This window comes from Pelodiscus sinensis, chromosome 28 (assembly GCF_052426305.1).
Source record: "Pelodiscus sinensis isolate ZL-2025 chromosome 28, ASM5242630v1, whole genome shotgun sequence".
NCBI lineage: Eukaryota > Metazoa > Chordata > Testudines > Trionychidae > Pelodiscus > Pelodiscus sinensis.
In genome coordinates this window covers 13945787-13966185 of record NC_143079.1, presented here as the reverse complement: position 1 = coordinate 13966185, position 20399 = coordinate 13945787, and the positions used below count along the sequence as shown (strand labels likewise).

General features: G+C 51.2%; 1 protein-coding gene across 2 annotated transcripts; it reads left to right on the top strand.

The window, feature by feature from the left end:
- On the top strand, positions 1 to 8764 carry C28H2orf78 (chromosome 28 C2orf78 homolog). Of its 2 annotated transcripts, none has more exons than XM_075911011.2 (3): positions 1 to 818; positions 4128 to 4925; positions 6918 to 8764. In XM_075911011.2, exons 2-3 carry the CDS (start codon positions 4208 to 4210, stop codon positions 8534 to 8536), a joined length of 2337 nt encoding a protein of 778 aa, XP_075767126.2. In that variant the 5' UTR covers positions 1 to 818; positions 4128 to 4207; the 3' UTR covers positions 8537 to 8764. The 2 variants fall into 2 exon arrangements, with proteins under 2 accessions (XP_075767126.2, XP_089629977.1); XM_089773851.1 differs by lacking the exon at positions 1 to 818 and adding an exon at positions 2768 to 2885.
- The last annotated feature ends 11635 nt before the right edge of the window (positions 8765 to 20399 follow it).

Here is a 20399-nt window from a genome sequence, read left to right as displayed (position 1 = left end):
GGGGAAAGCCCCATTATGTTTGCTGAGTGTGAGAAAGAAACGAGAGTTCACATCCCAGGGGAAACCATTGTGAGGGCCCCGGCCTGAGGGAAATGGGGATCAGTGGACGAAAGGGGCTGGGGGATGTAACCCCTCCCCAGCAGAGACAGCTAGAGGCAGGGCTATGCCCAGCAGGGATGGCTTACTGGACAGAACAGGGACTGAGGGATTAGAGCAGAGGGAAACCAGGGCGGGTTGTGGAACCTGGTGTGGGACATGTTGTGACAGTTGGGTCTAGAGAGCGCAAGTGGGTCGCAGCGTCAGAGCTCGCTCCACGCCGGGGTGCGGGATACAGAGGACAGGGGCCGCTTCTTGCTCTTCCACATGCCGAGGGGGCAAAGGCACAGCAGGGAGTGAAAATCCAAGAACACGTCCATGAGCTAGCTCCAGCCCCGGAGCCACTGGTGCACTTCATCTAGGCCTCTTTGCTCCCTGCCCGATAGCGAGGGACAGTCCAGGGGCAATGGGTGGATTAGACAGAGCCCAGGGATGGCGTAAGGAGGCCAAGGCAGGGTGATGTACTGGGTGCCAGGGAGACGGAAGGGAGAGAGACAAGGGGGCAGGATGGTGAAGAGAGGGGAGACAGCTGGGATGAGCAGAGGAGGGAAAAGACCGGATGGGTTTGGAGATCACCAGGAGAGAGTAGAGACAAGAGAAAGGACAGAGGGCAGTCCCCCAGCAGCCATGCCTCTTGGAAGACAAAGAAAAGGCATTTACCTTCCAGAAGAGGCATCTGGGGTGGCAGGAGGTTTGGAGCAGCTCAGCTCCTCCCAGCCATGGTAAGAAACGAGGGTGCCCATGAGAGATGGGGGGCTGGTCCAAACACTCCTGACCTATAGGAGAATTCAACCCTCACCTCTGGCTCATCTGAGCCAAAGCAAAACCCCAGACAGGAGCAGCCTTGAACTTTGGGAAGAGTGGGGTGTGGAACTGAGCTGGACAGACCCCAGGCCTGAGGCACTGGGGGGTTGCTCTGGACCCCATGTCTCCTTAGGGATGGCCCTGTGGAGCAGCGTCCTGGTATCAATCTCTCCAGTGCTAGATACAGAGGGAAAAGCACCTCTTCTTGCCACAGCATCACACTGAAGAGTTCCTGGAAAGTGGCTGGTCCATTATGATTCTTCAATCCTTTCCAGGACACAGCGCCCCATCCTGAGGCACGGCCTGCCTGCCTTGCTCGCAGAGAATAACTCTGCATTTGGCTGCACGCATCCCAATGCCTTTGGATGGCTGGGCTCAGCTTGCCAAGTGGCCCGCTCACTCTGACTGCCTGGTCTCCCACTCATCGCTGCTCACCGCTCAGCCCATCGTTGGCTAATTTTTTCAGGGATTTTATATTTACGTCCAGATCACTGATGAGAAAGTTTGAATGCGAGAAGGGAGCAGAGGTATTTATTGGCCAGTAGGTTCCAACTCAGAAGCCTCAAGTGAGGCACCTAAATAGAAGTTGTCCAGTGTTCCGGAGAGCTGAGAATCCACAGGAACCGTTGAAATCCTTGAGTGCTCACTCAGGCCGGGAGCCTCTCAATATGATCAGAGGTTTTGCAATACTGTGGTGTGTTTTTTAAAGCAACAGAATCTGGCGCGAATGCAACAGAATCTCCCACCCATCCTGGATAATAGCCATTGGTAGACTGATCCTCCATGAATTTATCTAGCTTTTTTTAAACTCTTTTAAAGTCCTGGCCTTTGCAACATTCTCTGTCAACATCATATCTATCTGTCTGTCTGTCTGTCTGTCTGTCTATATGGCTACGTCTAGACTACAGGCTTTTGTCGACAGAAGTTTTGCCGACAGATACTGTCGACAAAGCTTTTGTCGACAAAGAGCGTCTACACTACATCCAGTTCTGGCGACAAAGCAAGCTGCTTTGTCGACATGAGAGTATAGACGCAAAGGACAGTGTAGATGCAATAACGCCTTCTGTCGACAGAACTCTGTCGACAAAAGGCGTTATTCCTCGTAGAATGAGGTTTACAGCCATCAACAAAACTGCTGAGTTCTGTCGACATTATGTCGACAGAACTCAGCGGCAGCAGGTATAGTTTTGTCAGCAAAAGTCCACTTTTGTTGACAAGACCCTGTAGTCTAGACAATGATTCTAGTTCTTTTAGTTACAAGGAAAAGCTTAATATCATGGAACCAAATGGTTCCAAAGTCAGACGGCAAATGAAGAAGATTCTCAATTGAAGTCAATGGGAATTTGACTCTTGATTGCAGTGCGACCATGTATTATTTGCGAAATCTGCTGATTTTTTAGCCAGCCCAGAGACTTTTTAGGGAGGAGGGCTTACCTGATGATTTTTGGATGCTTCAGGTTGGCGACACTGCTTGAAATTTCTCCATCTGGGGTACGTCTACACTTAGGAGGCGTGATTGCTGTGCATGTAGACACCCGGGCTAGTTTTGAGCTAGCTAGATTAAAACTAGCTTGAATTGCAATAGCAAAATGAAGCCATGGCACCATGGGGTGGGTATAGCACTATGAAGCTGAGTCATGTGGTCTTGCTGAAGCTTTTCTCAAGGGCTGGATCATTTTCCATCTTGACTAATTCACTTTTGCCTTCCTGGCGGCAACCCCTCACCTCTTCCCCCAGGAAAACAGGCTCCACATTATAACATCACCCTGCACTGTAGCATTCTCTGCACTTCTCCTTCCTCCCAGTCAGTGACATATTAGAATCTTCAGGGTTACCGTGGGGCTACCACTAAACAAATTTGTATCCTCACAATGTAACGGAGCATTCTCTACCGGAAGTGTGCTCTGGCTGACTGTGAAGGAGTTGGTCCCTCCAAGAACATTGAAATCGATACAGTGCTAGTCTTTTCCCCTCGGTCATGGCAGGTAGGGGAGAGGTATTGTCCAGAGGGCCAGAGTTTATCCCCATGATCCATAGGTAGCGGGGTGTGTTTGTAAGTACAGCTCCCTCATGCTCACATGGAATGGTCCAGCTGCTTCCGTAGCACCACTCTCCCTTGTCCGAGCTGGAGAGGTGAAGCTAGGCACGGTGCTAGGAAGGACATGCTGGGGAAGAGTCTAAGGACATACGAGTGGCCATATTGGGTCAGACCAAAGATCCATCCAAGCCCAGTGTCCTGTCTTCCGACAGGGACCAACACCTGGTGCCCTAAAGGGAAGGAACAGAGCAGGGAATCATCACCTATTCCCAGCTTCTGGCAAACAGAGGCCAGGGACCCCATCCCGGCCCACCCTGGCTAACAGCCATTGAGCACATGTCTACTAGCTGTTTAGCAGTATGGAGGCTATGGCACACGTTTTGGCCATTCTGAGTTTATCTACCAGAGGGCACTAGCCAGCTCATTGTAAGACCGTCATCAGTTGAGCCAGGGGTTCTGGATACGTGAAAGTAGTCGGTGGTGGGGATGAAGTGAAGGAAGCACAAAGGCTACCAAAGATCCGGGGATGAGGTTGCTTAGGGTTTTCATGTTGCCAGCTTACAAAGGGGTGAGTACAGGGAGTAGGACTAGTGGAAAGCAGCCAGTGCCAGGGATGGGTTGTGGGTCCCAAGTGTGAGAGAGACATACAGCCTGACGGTGTTAAGAGAAGTTCCGACCCCTGTCCCTGCTCCTGAGATGCCCTGACATTGTGAAAGCAGAGGCAGTCTCGACTTCCCGCTGATCTCTTCTTTGTGGCCACATGAGAGACCCACACAGACCACAGCAGGGGACTCTGACTGGCGGTGAGGGCAGAAACACTGTGACATGGATGCAAAATTCTCTCCTGACCTATATAAACTGTGGCAAACCATTTTATGACAACAATGGGATTATTGGCTGGGAACCAAATTCTGCTCTCAGTGACACCCCTGTCAATTTGCAGGGACGTCACTGTCTTTGGGGAGGGAGAGAAGCCCCAGGCATGTCTGGCGAACGGATGGCTGGGCCCAGTGAACAGCCCCTCCCCTGGATTGAACAGCAGGTTGGGATGTAGGTTTGTGGTTGCTCCTGAAGGGTCTCCAGTTCTCAAGGAAGAGTTTAGGATAGGTTTCCAGGCCCTTGTCTAAGGTTAGTGGTTGCTATGGGAACCGGGGCGAGGTGAGACCCATCTCTTTGTTTTTCTATGCAGAGAACTGCCACGCCGCTCTAGTATCGGAAGACCTAGATCCTGATCATCTGAGCTTCCCCAAAGTGATAGATAGTCCTTCAATGGGAGAAAGCCTTCATAACTTCCCCAGGCCACCTGTACCAGCCTCAGGCTCAGCTTGGCTCGTATCTTCCGGCTCAAGCCAGCCCGTTCAAGATAACCCAGGAAACACCAATGCTCTTGCATATCAGCCTCCAGAAACGGGCCTGTGGCCAGATGTGCGTGGAGCTAGGGCACAGATACAGCTCTCCAGCTCCGCTGCTCCGTACCCCGCCATCTATGGATGGGGCGTGAAGGGTCATTCCTATGGGACGGCAGCCATCTCTGCACGCTTCCCGGTAACACTCCTAGCCCAGGAAGTGACGAACCCTGCTCCCTCTGCTCCCCCTCAATTTAACCATGCCAGCAGAGTCAGCCCTGTGGCCCACCTGTACGGGCGTGTGCAGCCTCCTGCAAATGCCCGCTTCATGCAGATTCAAGCCCCACCTCCGTCCGTGCAGGGCCCCCAAAGCCAAGGCGCTGGCCAGCAAGTTTCTTTGCAGGACTGGAGAGGAACTTACCTTTACAACCGTGACCTGAGAGGTCAGGGGTCAGGAGAGACCGGCTCCATCGTGCAGAGAGGCAGAGTCATTAAAGTGCCGACAAACACCCCGAGTGAAATGGTGCTGGTCCTGAAAGCCATCCAGCCGATGGGCACCCGCCCGTCCTCTTCTGCCAGTCTGTACTATCCGGTTTCAGCCCAGTCCAGGGATTCCCAGGCCACCGAACCAGGTTTCAAAGGTGAGCAATGAGCCGAGGGAAGGAACATCCAGATGCCTTTTCTGTCTGTGTCCCTGTCTTTGGCATATGCACAATGCACACTCCTTAGCATAGTATCAGCAGGTGGCACCTTCCTCCAAGGTGTAGGGAGAATGGACCATTTGCTGGTAGGATTCATGATGAAATAGGAGGATCTAATCGAAAGCAAACTGAAATCGAGGGGAGTATTTCCGTGGGTTTTGGATTAGCCTATGAATGAATCCATGGAGGGAGTATTAGAGATTCTTGGAAGTATTTATAATGGTAACCCATGTCTGCTACTATAATGTACTTCCACCCAATGGGGTGATGCCCCAGCCCCTGTGGGTGGTGAATCTTGCACACTTCAATTGCTCCATTGTCTCGAGACCTGAACTAAAGGTTGTTGAATTTACGGGGAGATTTACCACTGGCTTCCTTGGGCTTCAGATCCGATCCTGAGCAATGACGCCATTCACACAGGGCTGGGACCTGTGGTCCCTAAACCGGTTTTGAAGCCTGGTTTAAAAGTGGGTTAAGGATCATTCAGGCTGAAAAACCTCACTTGGCTGGACAATGGGCAAGATGCTTCAGAAGTTGAGAGTGTGCCAGGCAATCAGGTTTGAATATGGTTTCACACCTAAGGCTGTGTCTACACTGGGCCACTTATTCCAGAAAATCAGTTGCTTTTCTGGAATAAGCTGCGAGCTGTCTACACTGGCCCTTGAATTTCCGGAAAAGCAACGATGCTCTACTGTACAAAATCAGCCGCTATTCCGGAAAAACTATTCTGCTCCCGCTCGGGCATAAGTCCTTATTCCGGAACACTGTTCCGGAAAAGGGCCAGTGTAGACAGCCCAGTAGTCTTTTCCGGAAAAAAGCGTCTACATTGGCCACAGACGCTTTTCGGAAAAAGGGCTTTTCCGGAAAAGCAGCCTGCTTTTTCTTTTTCCGGAAATACTTATAACGAAAACTATTCTGTTTTAAGCATTTCCGGAAATTCATGCCAGTGTAGACACAGCCTCGTGGCTTCACTCGTGCTATGTTTGAAGCGATCCAGCCTCAAATGCCCTGAGCTGACAGTGCCTCAAAGGGGTTTTTAACAGCAGAAAGGGAAGCCCTTCTACTTTCTAACCAACTAGAAACTTCACAGTTGTTGGCAACAGCGGACACAGAACACAGATCCTCCTGCTCCTGCAGAATGCCACTGCTAGAGCACATGTCTACTAGCTGTTTAGCAGTATGGAGGCTATGGCACACGTTTTGGCCGTTCTGAGTATATCTACCAGAGGGCACTAGCCAGCTCATTGTAAGACCGTCATCAGGTATAAATTTTTGGTTGAAACTTTTCAGGTGAAAAATGCAGATTCGAGGCAACCAAAATAACTAATGAATTCATGTCCAATTTGCTGAACGGTTTTGTCTGGTAAAAAAATTCAGAACAAATGAAACATTTCATTTTTTACTTCAGGTTTTCACTTCCCAATTACATGTCTTCTCAAATCATCTTCATTTCTGGAGGCGGGGAAATGGGTAGAAAAACAATTGGAAATGAAAATAATGCTTTTTCCTGATGCTTTTGGATTGGCCAACGAACTCGGGTAGCTTTAATTGTCACGCAGCAACCGGTGAGAGCGGAGGGGTAGCAACATTGGTTTGCGAACGTGCCTTCAGTATGGAGCAACAGATAGCGGGCTCTTGTCCTTATGGGCATGCTAACCCTGGCATGGCCTTCCCCGCTGTAGAACCACCGCTCCCTACTGGGCTCGGCTCCCCCAAACTTTTGCTATTCTAATAACTCTGACACCAACTGCACGGACACATCAATGACTCTATAGGGGGATTCAGCCCATAGTGAGACTTCAGTGGCGCAGACACAAACCCTGAGGCGGCCCTGAGAATTTCAACCTCCTCAGCAGAGTGTTTTGGACACTGTGGGTGCCCGCCTGTGCTTAGGCAGAACGGCTTCTGTTTCACGTTTCTCCTTCCTTGCAGAAGCAGACGCCTTGCCTGGGACGCAGCTGGAGCCCAGGACCTTCTGCCTACAGCCAGGCCCAGCTCAGCAGGGAGGTGGAGTGAAAACGGCCTCCCCAGAGATGCTCCTTGAAGCCCTGGATGGGTCTCAGATGTGTCAGGGATCCCAAGGACCACCGCTGTTCCCCTTAGAAATCCCTGACATCAACCAGCTAATGGCCTGCATCGACCCTGTTCAGGCAGCTCACTCCCTGTCACACAGCGACAGGCCCGCGGGTCTCAGGCAGATGGCAGGAGGCAATTACCTCCTAGAGATGCCTCTGGGGAAACATGCTGCCCAGGAGAGTAGCCGGGGGAAGAATATAATCAAACCTCCGCTCGCCACTGGCTCCTCGCGCCTCGCGCCTGGGAAAGGCCAATCGCCCAGGAACGCCCCAAAGCCAACAGAACCTGTGGCACTTCCTGCCCCTGTGCCCTCCGGAGGGTCTGACAGGCTGGCTGCGGGGAGTGGGCCGGGATTCCCCGATCCGCAGAAATTAGGAGGAGATCGTTCCGAGATGCCAACAGCTCTTGAACCCGCCCGGCTCCCTGACAAAGACCAAGCAATGGGCGCTAACGGGTTCGGAGATGTGAAGGATCTTACTCCTCAGATGGAGACAGCGTCGGGGGATCATCTCCCTGACGACCCGTGGGAAGGGAGTCTGGAGAACCGTCCTGCTTCTGGCACCAGAAGTATAACCGCCATAGGGGACGGGCTGGAGAGTCCATGCCCGGACTTGAAACCGAGAACAGCTGCCCTCAGGAGGCAGCCTCTGAGGAAATCAGCAAACCAGGCCGATGCTTGTCAGCCTGACGAGCAGCCGCACAAGAGACTAAGCGGCGCAGGGAACGATAAGGGGAGAAGCACAAATCAAAGCAGGGGTAAATTAAAACCGGAGGATAAACAACTGGGGAGTCAAGAGGGTGGGAAAATCTTCCCGCCAGAGCGAGAGCCTTTTAAAACGCCCCGGAGCCACCTGGGGCTGCACATGCTGGAGTCTATCCAGGTTTTCCACCCGTTGGGCAAGAAACTGATTCCACTGGGGCCTGCTCGGGGTGTTCCCACTCTGCATCCCATCAAGGTTGAAGGAAACTCTTCCGGTGCCTGGCCAAAGCCGTTTTTGTGTCTCAAAAGACCCCTGGGGCCTCCTGAGGACCCCAACTCAATCTGTGGAGACAGGCAGGATGGACAGCGGGATGACCCGGGCAAACTCTGTCCTGCCCCAGGAAATACAAGGCCCGTTGCTTTGGCAACACCCAGACACGTTGCTGTGAAGCACAGCGGCAGCCCTGCCCCGCTTGCCAAGCCCCCCTTTGGGACGGACCCGTCTCTGCCCCACGAGTGCAGTCCTCTCCTTTTCCTCAGCTCCGCCTGGCGGGGAACCCAGCCGCCTCCTGCCGTGCTGAAGAGCCGCCTGCTCCCGGAGCTGGAAGTGTCGCTGCCCATCCCCCCGGAGCAGAGAGGGAAGCGGGAGGCAATGAAGAGGAGAGCGCAGAGGGAGCGGGAGCTCGCCGCCCAGTACACGACCCTGGGGAAGAGACAGTTTTTTGTGGAAAGAGAGAGAGACCTGACGATCGCGGAGGAGTTTGGCTACGTATAACCTCTGTACAGAGGGCCGCGATTGCCCCTCCCACCAGCCACGCCTCGTGGATCCCCGTGGCTCTCCTCCGTAATCGCCTACTCTCCTTGGCCCGAATTCTGACCAGGGCGAGCAGAGGACACGGCCGCGGCAGGAGAGCTGGGGCGTCTGTCACGCACGGCTCTGTTCCCCGAGCCGAAGGCTCCATGGGGTATATTTCTATGCAGTCCTGTTCCTTTATTACATTTCTAGGTCTTCGTGTCTTGTTTCTCTGTCAGTCGCGTGGAGGCGTCTCGCAGGGCCTGGTGGTGGACACGGTTTTAAACGAGAGATGCACAGGTCTGCCCCACAGACTGGGGCTCCTCACGGGCAAAATCTAGCCCTACGCAGAGTTAGCAGGGCTGCCAGTGGGTGCAAGGTGCTAGGTGGGGTGAGAGAGCTTAGCTGCCATTTCCCCCCACACCTAGGGAGGGGGTGGAATCTCCATCCCTAGAGGTTTTAAGTCCCGGCTTGATCAAGCCCTGGCTGGGATGATTGAGTGGGGATTGGTCCTGTCTTGGGCAGGGGATTGGAGTCAGGGACTCCTGGGGTCTCTTCCAGCCCGGGGATTCTATGCTTCAGCCCCGGAGCACCCCCGGAATTGGCGCTTTAGGCTCTATTGACTTGCGCGGGGTTACTCCCTATTTACAGCAGCACGGGGGAGAGAAGACTCAGAGCCCCCTGAACTCAATAGCAAGACCCCGATTGATGCAGGCTGCGCATGAGTTCCCTTTGACCCAGAGAGGCAAAGCCCATTTGTGAGCAGGTTTCTAGACACCATGTCGCCGTGCAGCAAACGTCATTCAGACCTGACCGTGGGCCTGATTCTGCTCTCCCCAGTGTTGCTTCTATGCCTGATTTGCGCCAGTGTCAAAGAGAGAGAAATTACCCCCCTGGTCTAATCCAGGACGAACTCCATGCGGCTGCACTGGTATAAAAGCAGAGGGAGATCGGAGCCCTGTCCAGTGCATTCTTTTATCCTGCTTCTTCTACTACAGAGTTACATGATCGTTTGGCTCCTACCCGTGGTTACAGAGTCAGCTGAATTCGCCACGCGCTAGCCATTCAACATGCGGCTGTCATGGTTACAGGACCAGCTGGGCCATTGTCCTAGGTCTCTAGGAAGGCCCATCTCCACTGCAGCTGGGAAGGGCTGTATAGACATGCCCACTTTGCCTGTACCCTAAAACAGACGGGAAGAGGCGGCTGCAGGGGTAGTGCAAGCGATCATAGGCCGGGGGAGCAGGTGGTAGAACAGTTCTTAGCTGCGGTTCTTAGCAAGCCTGCAGGATTAAAGCGGGTGCAGGTACATCTGCAGGCGCTGCACTGAACCCCCCGGCTGCACCCCCCTCAGGTGTCGCTCCCCACCACTCCCCTCAAGGTGGAATCCCACCGTTTCCCCTCGCTGAGGTCCTGGGCTACAGGACCCCGTTTGTCACCCTGCAGGATTCAGAGAACAGCAATTCTTCCCTTCCGGAGCATCTGGCAGGCAGTGAATACAGGGACCAGGCGGCCTCCTTAAAGGGCTACGTAAGCTTACCAGCAGGAAGCAAGCATAGCCCCAGAGAAAAGGATTTTAAACCTATACCACATTTCCACACACGCCCCTCTAGAGAGCCCAACAGGCCTAACTCACCCCCAGCCTCTGGCGGTCTGGGATCTCAGCTGGTCCCCATAGCTCTCTGCCCCTGTCCTTGAGGGTTTGGCTTTAGCTCTTTTCTTCTTCAGCTGACAGCCTGGGGCAGGCTACCCCAAGCCAGTCAGGTGAGCTCCAGAGCACCCAAAGTAAGTGGTTCTTTCATTGTCTTCGAAGGGATTGCTGGAAAGTCTCCTTCCATCTCCCACTCTGCCTGGGTGCATAGTCTGACCATCCTGCTGCTGAATTCACTCCCTATAGGAAGACACCAGGGCTGCGTCTAGACTGGCAAGTTTTTCCGCAAAAGCAATTGCTTTTGCGGAAAAACTTGCCAGCTGTCTACACTGGCCACTTGAATTTCCGCAAGAACACTGACGAGCTCATGTAAGATTGTCAGTGTTCTTGCGGAAATGCTATGCAGCTCCCGTTCGGGCAAAAGCCCTCATGCGCAAATGCTTTTGCGCAAGAGGGCCAGTGTAGACAACGCGGTATTGTTTTGCGCAAAAAAGCCCCGATGGCAAAAATGGCGATCGGGGCTTTCTTGCGCAAAACCGAGTCTAGATTGGCACAGACGCTTTTCCTCAAAAAGTGCTTTTGCGGAAAAGCATCCGTGCCAATCTAGATGCTCTTTTCCGCAAATGCTTTTAACGGAAAAACTTTTCCGTTAAAAGCATTTGCGGAAAATCATGCCAGTCTAGACGTAGCCCAGATGTCCCGCTAACCCCAGTCAAGAGACAGCTCCCCTTACAACAGATACATATAGTGAACAGATATGATACATGAACACATATAATAGTGAACAGATACATATAGTGAACATATATGGGACCTGACCAGTTCTGCATCAGAAAATTTTCTGCACCAGGGGAGGTCAATATTGTCTAATAGCATTACCAACACTTCCACGGCTGACTGGGCTCTTAAAAGACATTTAGGGGTAAATTAAAGCTAAATAACAGCACAGAACAGGGAGAGCCAGGACTAGGGGCTGTAAGCAAACTTTATGGGACTGCGGGAAACTTGGCCACCCCCATGAAAAGTGGACACCTGGCTAACTAAACTCATGCCAGATGATGGCTGTTTCCAGACCAGAGAGTGCTGGATTAGAGAGGTTCAACGTGTAGTTACTTATGGGACACTAAGGGTGTGTCTAGACTACATGCCTCCTTCGACGGAGGCATGTAGATTAGCCAGATCGGAAGAGGGAAATGAAGCCGCGATTAAAATAATCGCGGCTTCATTTAAATTTAAATGGCTGCCCCGATCTGCCGATCAGCTGTTTGTTGGCAGATCGGGGGAGTCTGGACGCGATGCCCCGACAAAGAAGCCTTTCTTCATCGACACAGGTAAGCCTGGTTTCACGAGGCTTACCTGTGTCGATGAAGAAAGGCTTCTTTGTCGGGGCATCGCGTCCAGACTCCCCCGATCTGCCGACAAACAGCTGATCGGCAGATCGGGGCAGCCATTTAAATTTAAATGAAGCCGCGATTATTTTAATCGCGGCTTCATTTCCCTCTTCCGATCTGGCTAATCTACATGCCTCCGTCGAAGGAGGCATGTAGTCTAGACACACCCTAAGGGTATGTCTACACTACCCCCCTAGTTCGAACTAGGGGGTAATGTAGTCATACGGAGTTGCAAATGAAGCCCGGGATTTGAATTTCCCGGGCTTCATTTGCATAAAGCCGGCCGGCGCCAGTTTTAAATGCCGGCTAGTTCGGACTGTGTGCCGCGTGTACGAGGCGTACAGCTAGTTTGGATAGGAAGCCTAATCCGAACTAGCTAGTTCGTGCCGCGTGTAGCCGCGCGGCACGCAGTCCAAACTAGCCGGCATTTAAAAATGGCGCCGGCCGGCTTTATGCAAATGAAGCCCGGGAAATTCAAATCCCAGGCTTCATTTGCAACTCCGTATGACTACATTACCCCCCCTAGTTCGAACTAGGGGGGTAGTGTAGACATAGCCTGACAGAATAGAAGACTTCCCATCATTAATTATTGTAATATTAATAGAGGGCTATGCGCTTTGTTGCTTATGTAGTTTGAGCTGAACACCCGGCCAGTCCCCTCCTCCAGGGGGACAGATCAGAGTGAGGGCAGAAGGGCTGACTAGAGGGGGTGCGAGATGTTTCCAGCAGCCTGATTGCCGCTTGCATCAGCCCCATAGCATTCTCATTTGGTGCTGTGGGCAGAGAAAGCTCTAGGCACCCAGACTCAAATCCCCAATCCCTAACACTAACCTCCACTTGTGTGGAAAAAGTGAACGAGGAAACGTTATTTACTTATTTCCACAATATAAGAACTAGAGGGTAACCAAATGAAATTAATAGGCAAACAAACAAATAGACGTTTTCTTTTCACTCGATGCACAGTCAACCTGTGGAACTCCTTGCCAGAGGATGTGGTGAAGACTAGGACTTTAACAGTTCAATAAAGAGCTACATACATTCATGGAGGTTTGGTCCATCAATGGCTATTAGCCAGGATAGATAGGAATGGTGTCCCTAGCCTCTGTCTGTCTGGAAATGGATGACAGGAGAGGGATCACGTGATGATTATTTGTTGTGTTCCCTCCCTCTGGGACATCTGACATTGGTCACTGTTGGCAGACAGGACACTGGGCTAGATGGACTGTTGCTCTGACCCAGTCTGGCCGCTCTGATGTTCTAGGCCTGATGCAGAGGTGATTGCCTGACCCCAGTATCCAGACCCTATGTCTCCAGGGTATTGAGTGACAATCAGTGCGTCTCTGATTGTCATCAAATTCTACAGGGTTTTGCCCCCTGAGACCAGGCGCATGTCCTGACTGTGTTACTATAGGGCCTAGAACAGGAGTGGGCAATAACCGGCCCACAGGCCGGAGGAGGTTTGCCAGGCAGACCGACAGCATTTTATTTACATGTCCCAGTCGGAGCTGTTTCCTGCAGTTCCCATTGTCTGGGGACACGAAAGGGAGTGTCAGGTAAATAAAGTGCAGGAGGCTAACCCTGGTGAACTGCTTGACTCCAATTTAATACCATTTTGACTCCGTTGGGCCAAATGCTCAGCAGGAGTAAATCAGCATCGCTCCTCTGAAGTCAACAGAGCTGTCAAAGTCAGACAGGGCTCACCGATTTGTCAGACCGCTCTGTTTATTAGCAAAGCTGCTCTGCTAAATTCACCCAGAAAATGTGAGTGCCATACAAGGTTCAAACCCCTTGATTTATACAGTCAAAAGAAAGCCAAAATTAATAGGATTAAAAGAGGGGCAAAACTTCACATAATTAGTGTGAGGCTAGTCAAGTATCTTCATTTCCACATCACGCACACAGCAATCTCCTGTCCATATCTCCTTGGTTATCTCAATTGCTTTCTCCCTAACACCTAATGTTCCTTTTCCTATTAACTCTGGCTAGCACTCTGATCTGCATACCTACAAACAACATTAACATACTTTTCTTCTTCCTGTTCAGAGACAAACAGTATTCCTTCAACTTATTCAATTATTACAGCATAATGCATCTTTCTCTTACAGTATAATTCTTTCTACTTTCACAGAGCTAACGGGATTTAGACAGGCTGAGGAGCTGGCCTGCAGAGCAAATGAATGTTAAAGAGGACTGTTTGCCCTGTGTCCCCATGCACACGACAGAACAGCGAAAAAGCTGTTCAAACGAAACCCTGCAGGATGTAAACGCATCTTCTGGAGGCAACAGCTGGTGGAAGTGTTCCGTAGATTGTCAATGAGACTTCTCAAGTGGACAAGGCTGGCCATAGACTGAATGCCACCCTGCTATGACCATAGAGATGAGGTGTGATTGTGGATAGAGTGTCTCAACCCCACTTCCTGTCTGACTCAGTTTCCCTGGGAGATGGAGGTTCCCAACGAGCAGCCTGCTGGAATCCAAAGTTTCCAAGGAGCAAAAGGGTGTATGACCCAGCCAGGCTGGAAATGCTTCCTAATGGCCTTGATATACCAGGGTGTCCCTAGGGGAGCCCCTGCCCAGCTCCCACCGGCCCCTGAGATCCAAACCGCACAGTGAGGCGGCTCTGGACACATCATGCTCTGCCTCGGAGTCCTGCTGGGAACCTCCTGCCTGTGTGTGACACCCCACCAGGGAGGGACCCGCAGCCTCCAGCGCCCAACACATGAATTTGTAGCCTCATCCAGAGAGCCAAGCCCTGTCTGTTAGAGTGTGCCATGATATGACTATGCCTAAGAAGGAAGGGACTGTACTTTTAGGAAGCGTGTATTGTGGGAGGACAGTACCTGTGGAGGCAGGAATACAGCCAGAAAGCTACATTCTCTTGGCTCCCTCCCTGGATGCTCTCCCATGGGACATGGTGGCAGAAGGAAGTCTGCTCCACAGGGATGAGAAATCCAAAACCAAGCATATCACAAAACCAACTAGCAGCCAAAGAGAAAAGAATGAGCCAGGCGCTGTTCCAGATGGATGTGGAGGGGATGTGTTTAGCAGCCAGGAACCCTTCATGCCACAGTGGGGAAGCTATGAATTTGCAACAGAGTTGGGGAAAAGGGAAAACACTATGGCTGTGTCTAGACTGGCAAGTTTTTCCTTTGCGGAAAAACTTGCCAGCTGTCTACACTGGCTGCTTGAATTTCCGCAAGAACACTGACGATCTCATGTAAGAAATCAGGGCTTCTTGTGGGAATACTATGCTGCTCCTGTTCGGGGAAAAGTCCTTTTGCGCAAAAGGGCCAGTGTAGACAGCTCAGATTTGTTTTGCGCAAAAAAGCCCCGATCACGAAAATGGCGAATGGGGCTTTTTTGCGCAAAAGTGCGTCTAGATTGGCACGGACGCTTTTCCGCAAAAAGTGCTTTTGCGGAAAAGCGTCAGTGCCAATCTAGATGCTCTTTTCCGCAAATGCTGTTAACGGAAAACTTTTCCGTTAAAAGCATTTGCGGAAAAGCATGCCAGTCTAGACGTAGCCTGTAAGAACAGCCATTCTATTTGTGGTCACGAAAAAAGGCAGCAACATGCTCTGACAGACGCTGGATATGGCAGCCGCCGTGCTACGGGAACGTAAAATCCTACAAGTGCTCCCAAAAGCATTTTCAGTCTGAAAAAAAAATCTGGTATGGAAGAGACCCTTCCAACAAGCATGCTCCCGACTCTGGAAAAACAACACATGGACATATTGCCAAACCATGCAAAATGGCTGACTTGCAACTAGGAAAAGATGAATCTCACTCATGACAGATTAGCAGCAGGGATGAAAGATGCAGGAGCAAAATGGCAAAAACACCCCGCTTAAAAGCTCAAGCTAGCATCAGGTACAAAGGCGAGGCAGCAGCAGACAAACAGGAAAGTTAAAAAACAGCAGATGGGCTGGTAGCACTTTAAAGACTAACAAAACATGTGATGGTATCATGAGTTTTCATGGGCACAGCCCACTTCTTCAGCTGGCGGGTTATCAGTATACATGCCAGGGTACAATGACTTCCTTGGTTTTATGCAAGAGAAGAAAGTGAAACTGCCACCAAGCAAGTTAAAATGCTACAGGGGCAGAATCAATGTCAGTTACGGAACATTAAGAATGTTAAGGAAAATTACTGAGGCTGAAATTTCAGGTCACACAGGCAAAACATTAGTTACTTCTTTCCATGAAAACAAATGCATTCACAAGCCGACTGACACTCATGGTGAGCCAAACAATCCATACAACAGACATTCAAGCAGTGCAAAAATCATAGCCAGAGTGGAAAATACACCGTGGCAGTCCTGCCGCAAAGCCACTACATGATTACCATGCTATTTCTGAAGGCCCAGGCTGTCTTCTAAGCATGTTATCCCTAGGAATAGATAAACCAATTCAGCCAGGGCATCAGCTGGCTCCCAGAGTACTCATTGCATTAAGAGAAAAAATAATGGAAACAACAAAGCAAAGGGGAAGAGAGGAATCGCGGAGGAAGTCACAGAGACCACAAGCTGGATAATTGCATTGAGACAGCCATTGAGACGACAAACAGTGTACAGTATTTGCATAGATTCAATTAACTTAAATGCAACAGTAGAAAGAGCTCAGTATTGGAAACCTCCAACCGAAGAACTGTTATCTGACTTGGAAAAAACAAAAATATTCTCAGTACTTGTTGCCCAACACACACAAAACTGGGTGAATAGTTTTCTGTTCCCTGAGTGAACTGGCTAGGCACTACTGCCCATAATTAAGGCAGGCAGGCACCTGGGGCCAATTAAGAGCTTGCCTGAAGCAGCAGGCTGATTGGGGCCCCTGTAGCCAGTTAAGGCCTGCTGAGGCTCGTTTAAAAGTCTTCTCCTCAGGAAGGAGGCCCAGGACTGAGAGTGAGGAGACGCACTGAGAGAGCGAAGGCTTGCGAGTGTGAAAGAGTGCTGTGGTGGAGCAGGAAAGGAAGAATTGCTGAGGTAGTAGGGAGAAGGCAGTGGAAGGATTGTTTGGGGAGGGGGCCCAGGGAAAGGCTGCAAGACTGGGAGTGGAGGAAACGCTGCCACTGCCTAAGGATCCCTGGGCCGGACCCAGATTCCCCCAACCCTCCCTATGCCACTAGAGTCTGCCCCTGAGGGGCGGACCAGGACTACAGAGAGATTTCACCCCAAATTGTGGACTAGCCTCTGATGAGGATGGCTCAGTAGGCTGTGACCTTTGCCCCTAGTTAAAGAGCCAGAATTTGAGGGGAGAGTCACCGTGAGCCACTGAGGTAAACACTAACCGCCAGGAAGCACAGGACCCTCGGGGCCCGGCCGGAGCTTTGCCACCACGGATGTTGGGAAGTGTTGGATACGGAAAGCAGTTACCTCACCGCCTTGTGGGCACCAGCAGGTACATGCAGATAGCTGGGAAGGCAGTGGAATGGTGTCCCTGGCCTCTGTTTGTCTGCAAATGGGCGACAGGAGAGGGACCACGTGAGGATTCCCTGTTGTGTTCCCTCCCTCTGGGACATCTGGCGCTGGCCACTGTGGGCAGACAGGACACTGGGCTAGAGGGACCTTTGGTCTGACCCAGCCTGGCTGCTCTTAAGTTCTTACGTTCTAACATCAATATTGTCAACAAGAGGTGCTAAGGGGACTAGCACGGATCAGTGTGGTTTCTGAAGACATTCTGGTTCGCAGACATGGCAGCACCGTGGTAGAAGCTGTGACAAATCGTGACCACAACCTCATCTGCCCGTGAGAAAGGGGCCAGGGAAGTAAACTTAAAATGAATTAAAAATAAGATGAAATTGTAACACACTCCTCACACTAACCCAATCCCCATTATTCTCTTCCCCCTCCATCGTTCTCACGGTCCAGCCTTCCCTTTCCTTCCTTTTTAAATTTCAATCAAGCAGTGATATGAATGGCCCTGTTGTGCAGCTAAACTAGAGACTTAAGAATCCTTAGACTCTGACCCCTTTTATTGATGAAAATGAAAATGGGAAATTACAGGAGCGCGAATGGAGACCGTTCCATCGCACTGTTCGAAAGTTTAAAAGATGCAGTTTAACACAGAATGTTCACGTTTCTCAGGAAAGAAAGTCACTGCAAAGCAAGCTCTCGTTCCTCCAATCTAATCACCTGGTGGTGAAATTCCCACCCAGGATTGTCCCAAGAGTAAACTTTGTGCTAATATTATATTCTCAGTTAATTATAAAACTGTGGTATTACACTCATTCTCTACTCTCTGAGCAGGCATCTTTGATACCAAGAGAGATGTTTGTATCTGTAATGGGGTGGCACTCATCTCCTGCGAGCACCCCTCGTCTGGCCGAGTGAGTTTGCCTGCACTGCCTCTTTAAAAGCCTTTTTGGCTACTCAGCCCTCTAGCCAAGTCATGCTCTGTGTAATCACAACCCCTTCCAAGGTAGACCTAACAGAGGCAGATCCTGGTGCCCTCTGCTGCCATCTCCAAGTCTGTCTCTCTGCTTCCCCTCAGTCTCTTTCCCCACTCAGCGAGAGTTGCACCTCCAGGCCTTCCTGTCCTTGAGGCAACTTCCTCAGCCAGCCTGGCAGTCTGCTCACCTTGAGCTCTGCCCCACACTGACTGCTGCTGAGCTTTACAGTTCCTTTTGTAGGTCTCTCTGCCCCCCAATTGGCCAGTTCCTCTAGAGCCTCTCTAGCCTCCTAAAGGACTTATCTATGGCTCTTTCTGGGCTCAGGGCCCTGTCTGTGCTGTCACAGTCTCCACGGAAGAAAGTTATTTACCCCATCCCAGAGAGGAGCAGAAAAAAAAGCAGCCTAGACTGGCAGAGGGAAAGCAGCCAATCAAAGGGGATGCAGAAGCAGCCAATTAGGGTATGTCTAGACTACATGCCTCTGTCGCCAGCATGCATCAGTCGACAAGGGAAGCCTTTGTCGACCGCTCCCTTATGCCTCGTGTAACGACGTTTACAGGAGCGGTCGACAAAAGCTTCCCTTGTCGACCGATCTACGTCTTGTCTCGCGCGCTGTGCCGATGATCAGCTGAGCCAGCACAGCACGGCGGCCATTTTTATTTTAATGAAGCCGGGGATATTTAAATCCCGGCTTCATTGACTATGTCGGGTAGTCTATTTTACATGCCTCTGGCGACAGAGGCATGTAGTCCAGACCTACCCTTAGTGGTCAGGGGGGCCATATAAAAAGTAGCAACAAAGGCAGAGGAAGTCAGTTGCTGCCTGGAGCTGGAAGAGAGGGAACTGGTTTCCTGGCTGGCTGAAAGAACAGCAGAACCATGGACAGTTCAGTGCAGGCAGGGACCAGGGGAAGTAAGGCACTCCTACCTGGTTGCTGGGACTGAGCAAGGACTGAGCACAGGGAGGGCTGCAGGAAGACCGTGTCTCCAGGGAGCAAGCTCTAGGGTTACATCTCCATACCAGGGCGGGGCGAAGGCAAAGACTATGTACAATGGAAAGCGTTTGTTCTGTTCTGCCTACAGACAATGTGTGTGATTCGGCCGGGGGGACAAGCCACTGACAATCGGCTGAAGAAACTATCGAACGAGAGGAAGAGCAGTTGTGAGAGGGGGGTGCCACCCCCTTCCACGAACTGCATGGTTGCAGACACGCCCTGGACCATGGGGGTGCTCAGGCCAGACAGGTGCCAACCCCATTCGTCTCCCTGGGAGTTTTCCCCATAGCCGCCAGAGTTCGAGGCTCATCAACTTCATGTGAAACACATAAGAACAGCCGTACTGGGTCAGACCAAAGGTCCTTCCAGCCCAGTATCCTGTTTACCGACAGTGGCCAGCACCAGGTGCCCCAGAGAGGGTGGACCAAAGACAATGATCGAGCGATTTGTCTCCTGCCATCTCTCTCCAGCCTCTGAAAAACAGAGGCCAAGGACACCATTTCTATCCCCTGGCTAATAGCCTTTTATGGACCTAACCTCCATGAAATTATCTAGCTTCTCTTTAAACTCTGTTATAGTCCTGGCCTTCACAGCCTCCTCTGGCAAGGAGTTCCACAGGTTGACTACACGCTGTGTGAAGAAGAACTTTCTTTTATTAGTTTTAAACCTGCTCCCCATTAACTTCATTTGGTGTCCTCTAGTTCTTCTATTATGGGAACTAATAAATAACTTTTCTTTAAAGCCACATGACGGGCTTTGCCTTGGTCCTTATTTACAGAACTTAGCAGCGGAGCTGGGGCTAAACACCTGTCAAGGGCCCCATGGGACTGTTTGTGGGAGACCTTGGTTGGGTGGTATCCACCTCCTTGGTCACTCTTGTGAGCCTCCATCTCCAGGGCAAAGGTCCTTTCTAGAAGTCTCCATTTGTGTCTCACCGATCACGTGCAGCTTTCCCGTCTTCTCCCGTGCGCTAAGGCTGGAGCTGTACGAAAGGCAGAAACGACTCAGCCTGTTTCTCTTGGTTTGGCTCAGGAGCAGAGCAGAAGAAAGTGAATGAAACAGCGCGTCACAACAGCTGTGCCTCTCCCCTTCGGCCAGTTTTCGTTTTCAGTCAGGCCGTTACAGTCAGGGGTGGCTCTGTTCCGAAGCTGAGCTTCTTTGCATTTTTCTAGCTATTAACTCGAACTAGTCAAGGGGATCAGACACCCAGTTGCAAGCGACTTGAGTCCGGTCCGACCTAAGAGACGCACCATTGGCTTTATAAACCTAATCGCGTGGCAGATTTCATCCCTGTTAGAAGCAGCAGTAAGTACCTCCATACAGTCATTCTGGGGAGCACTGAAATGATTCACACGTTCAGGGTGAATTTGGCAAACAGTTCCAGCTGCAAAAAGCTGCAAACAAAAATTCGGAAGATTTCAACCT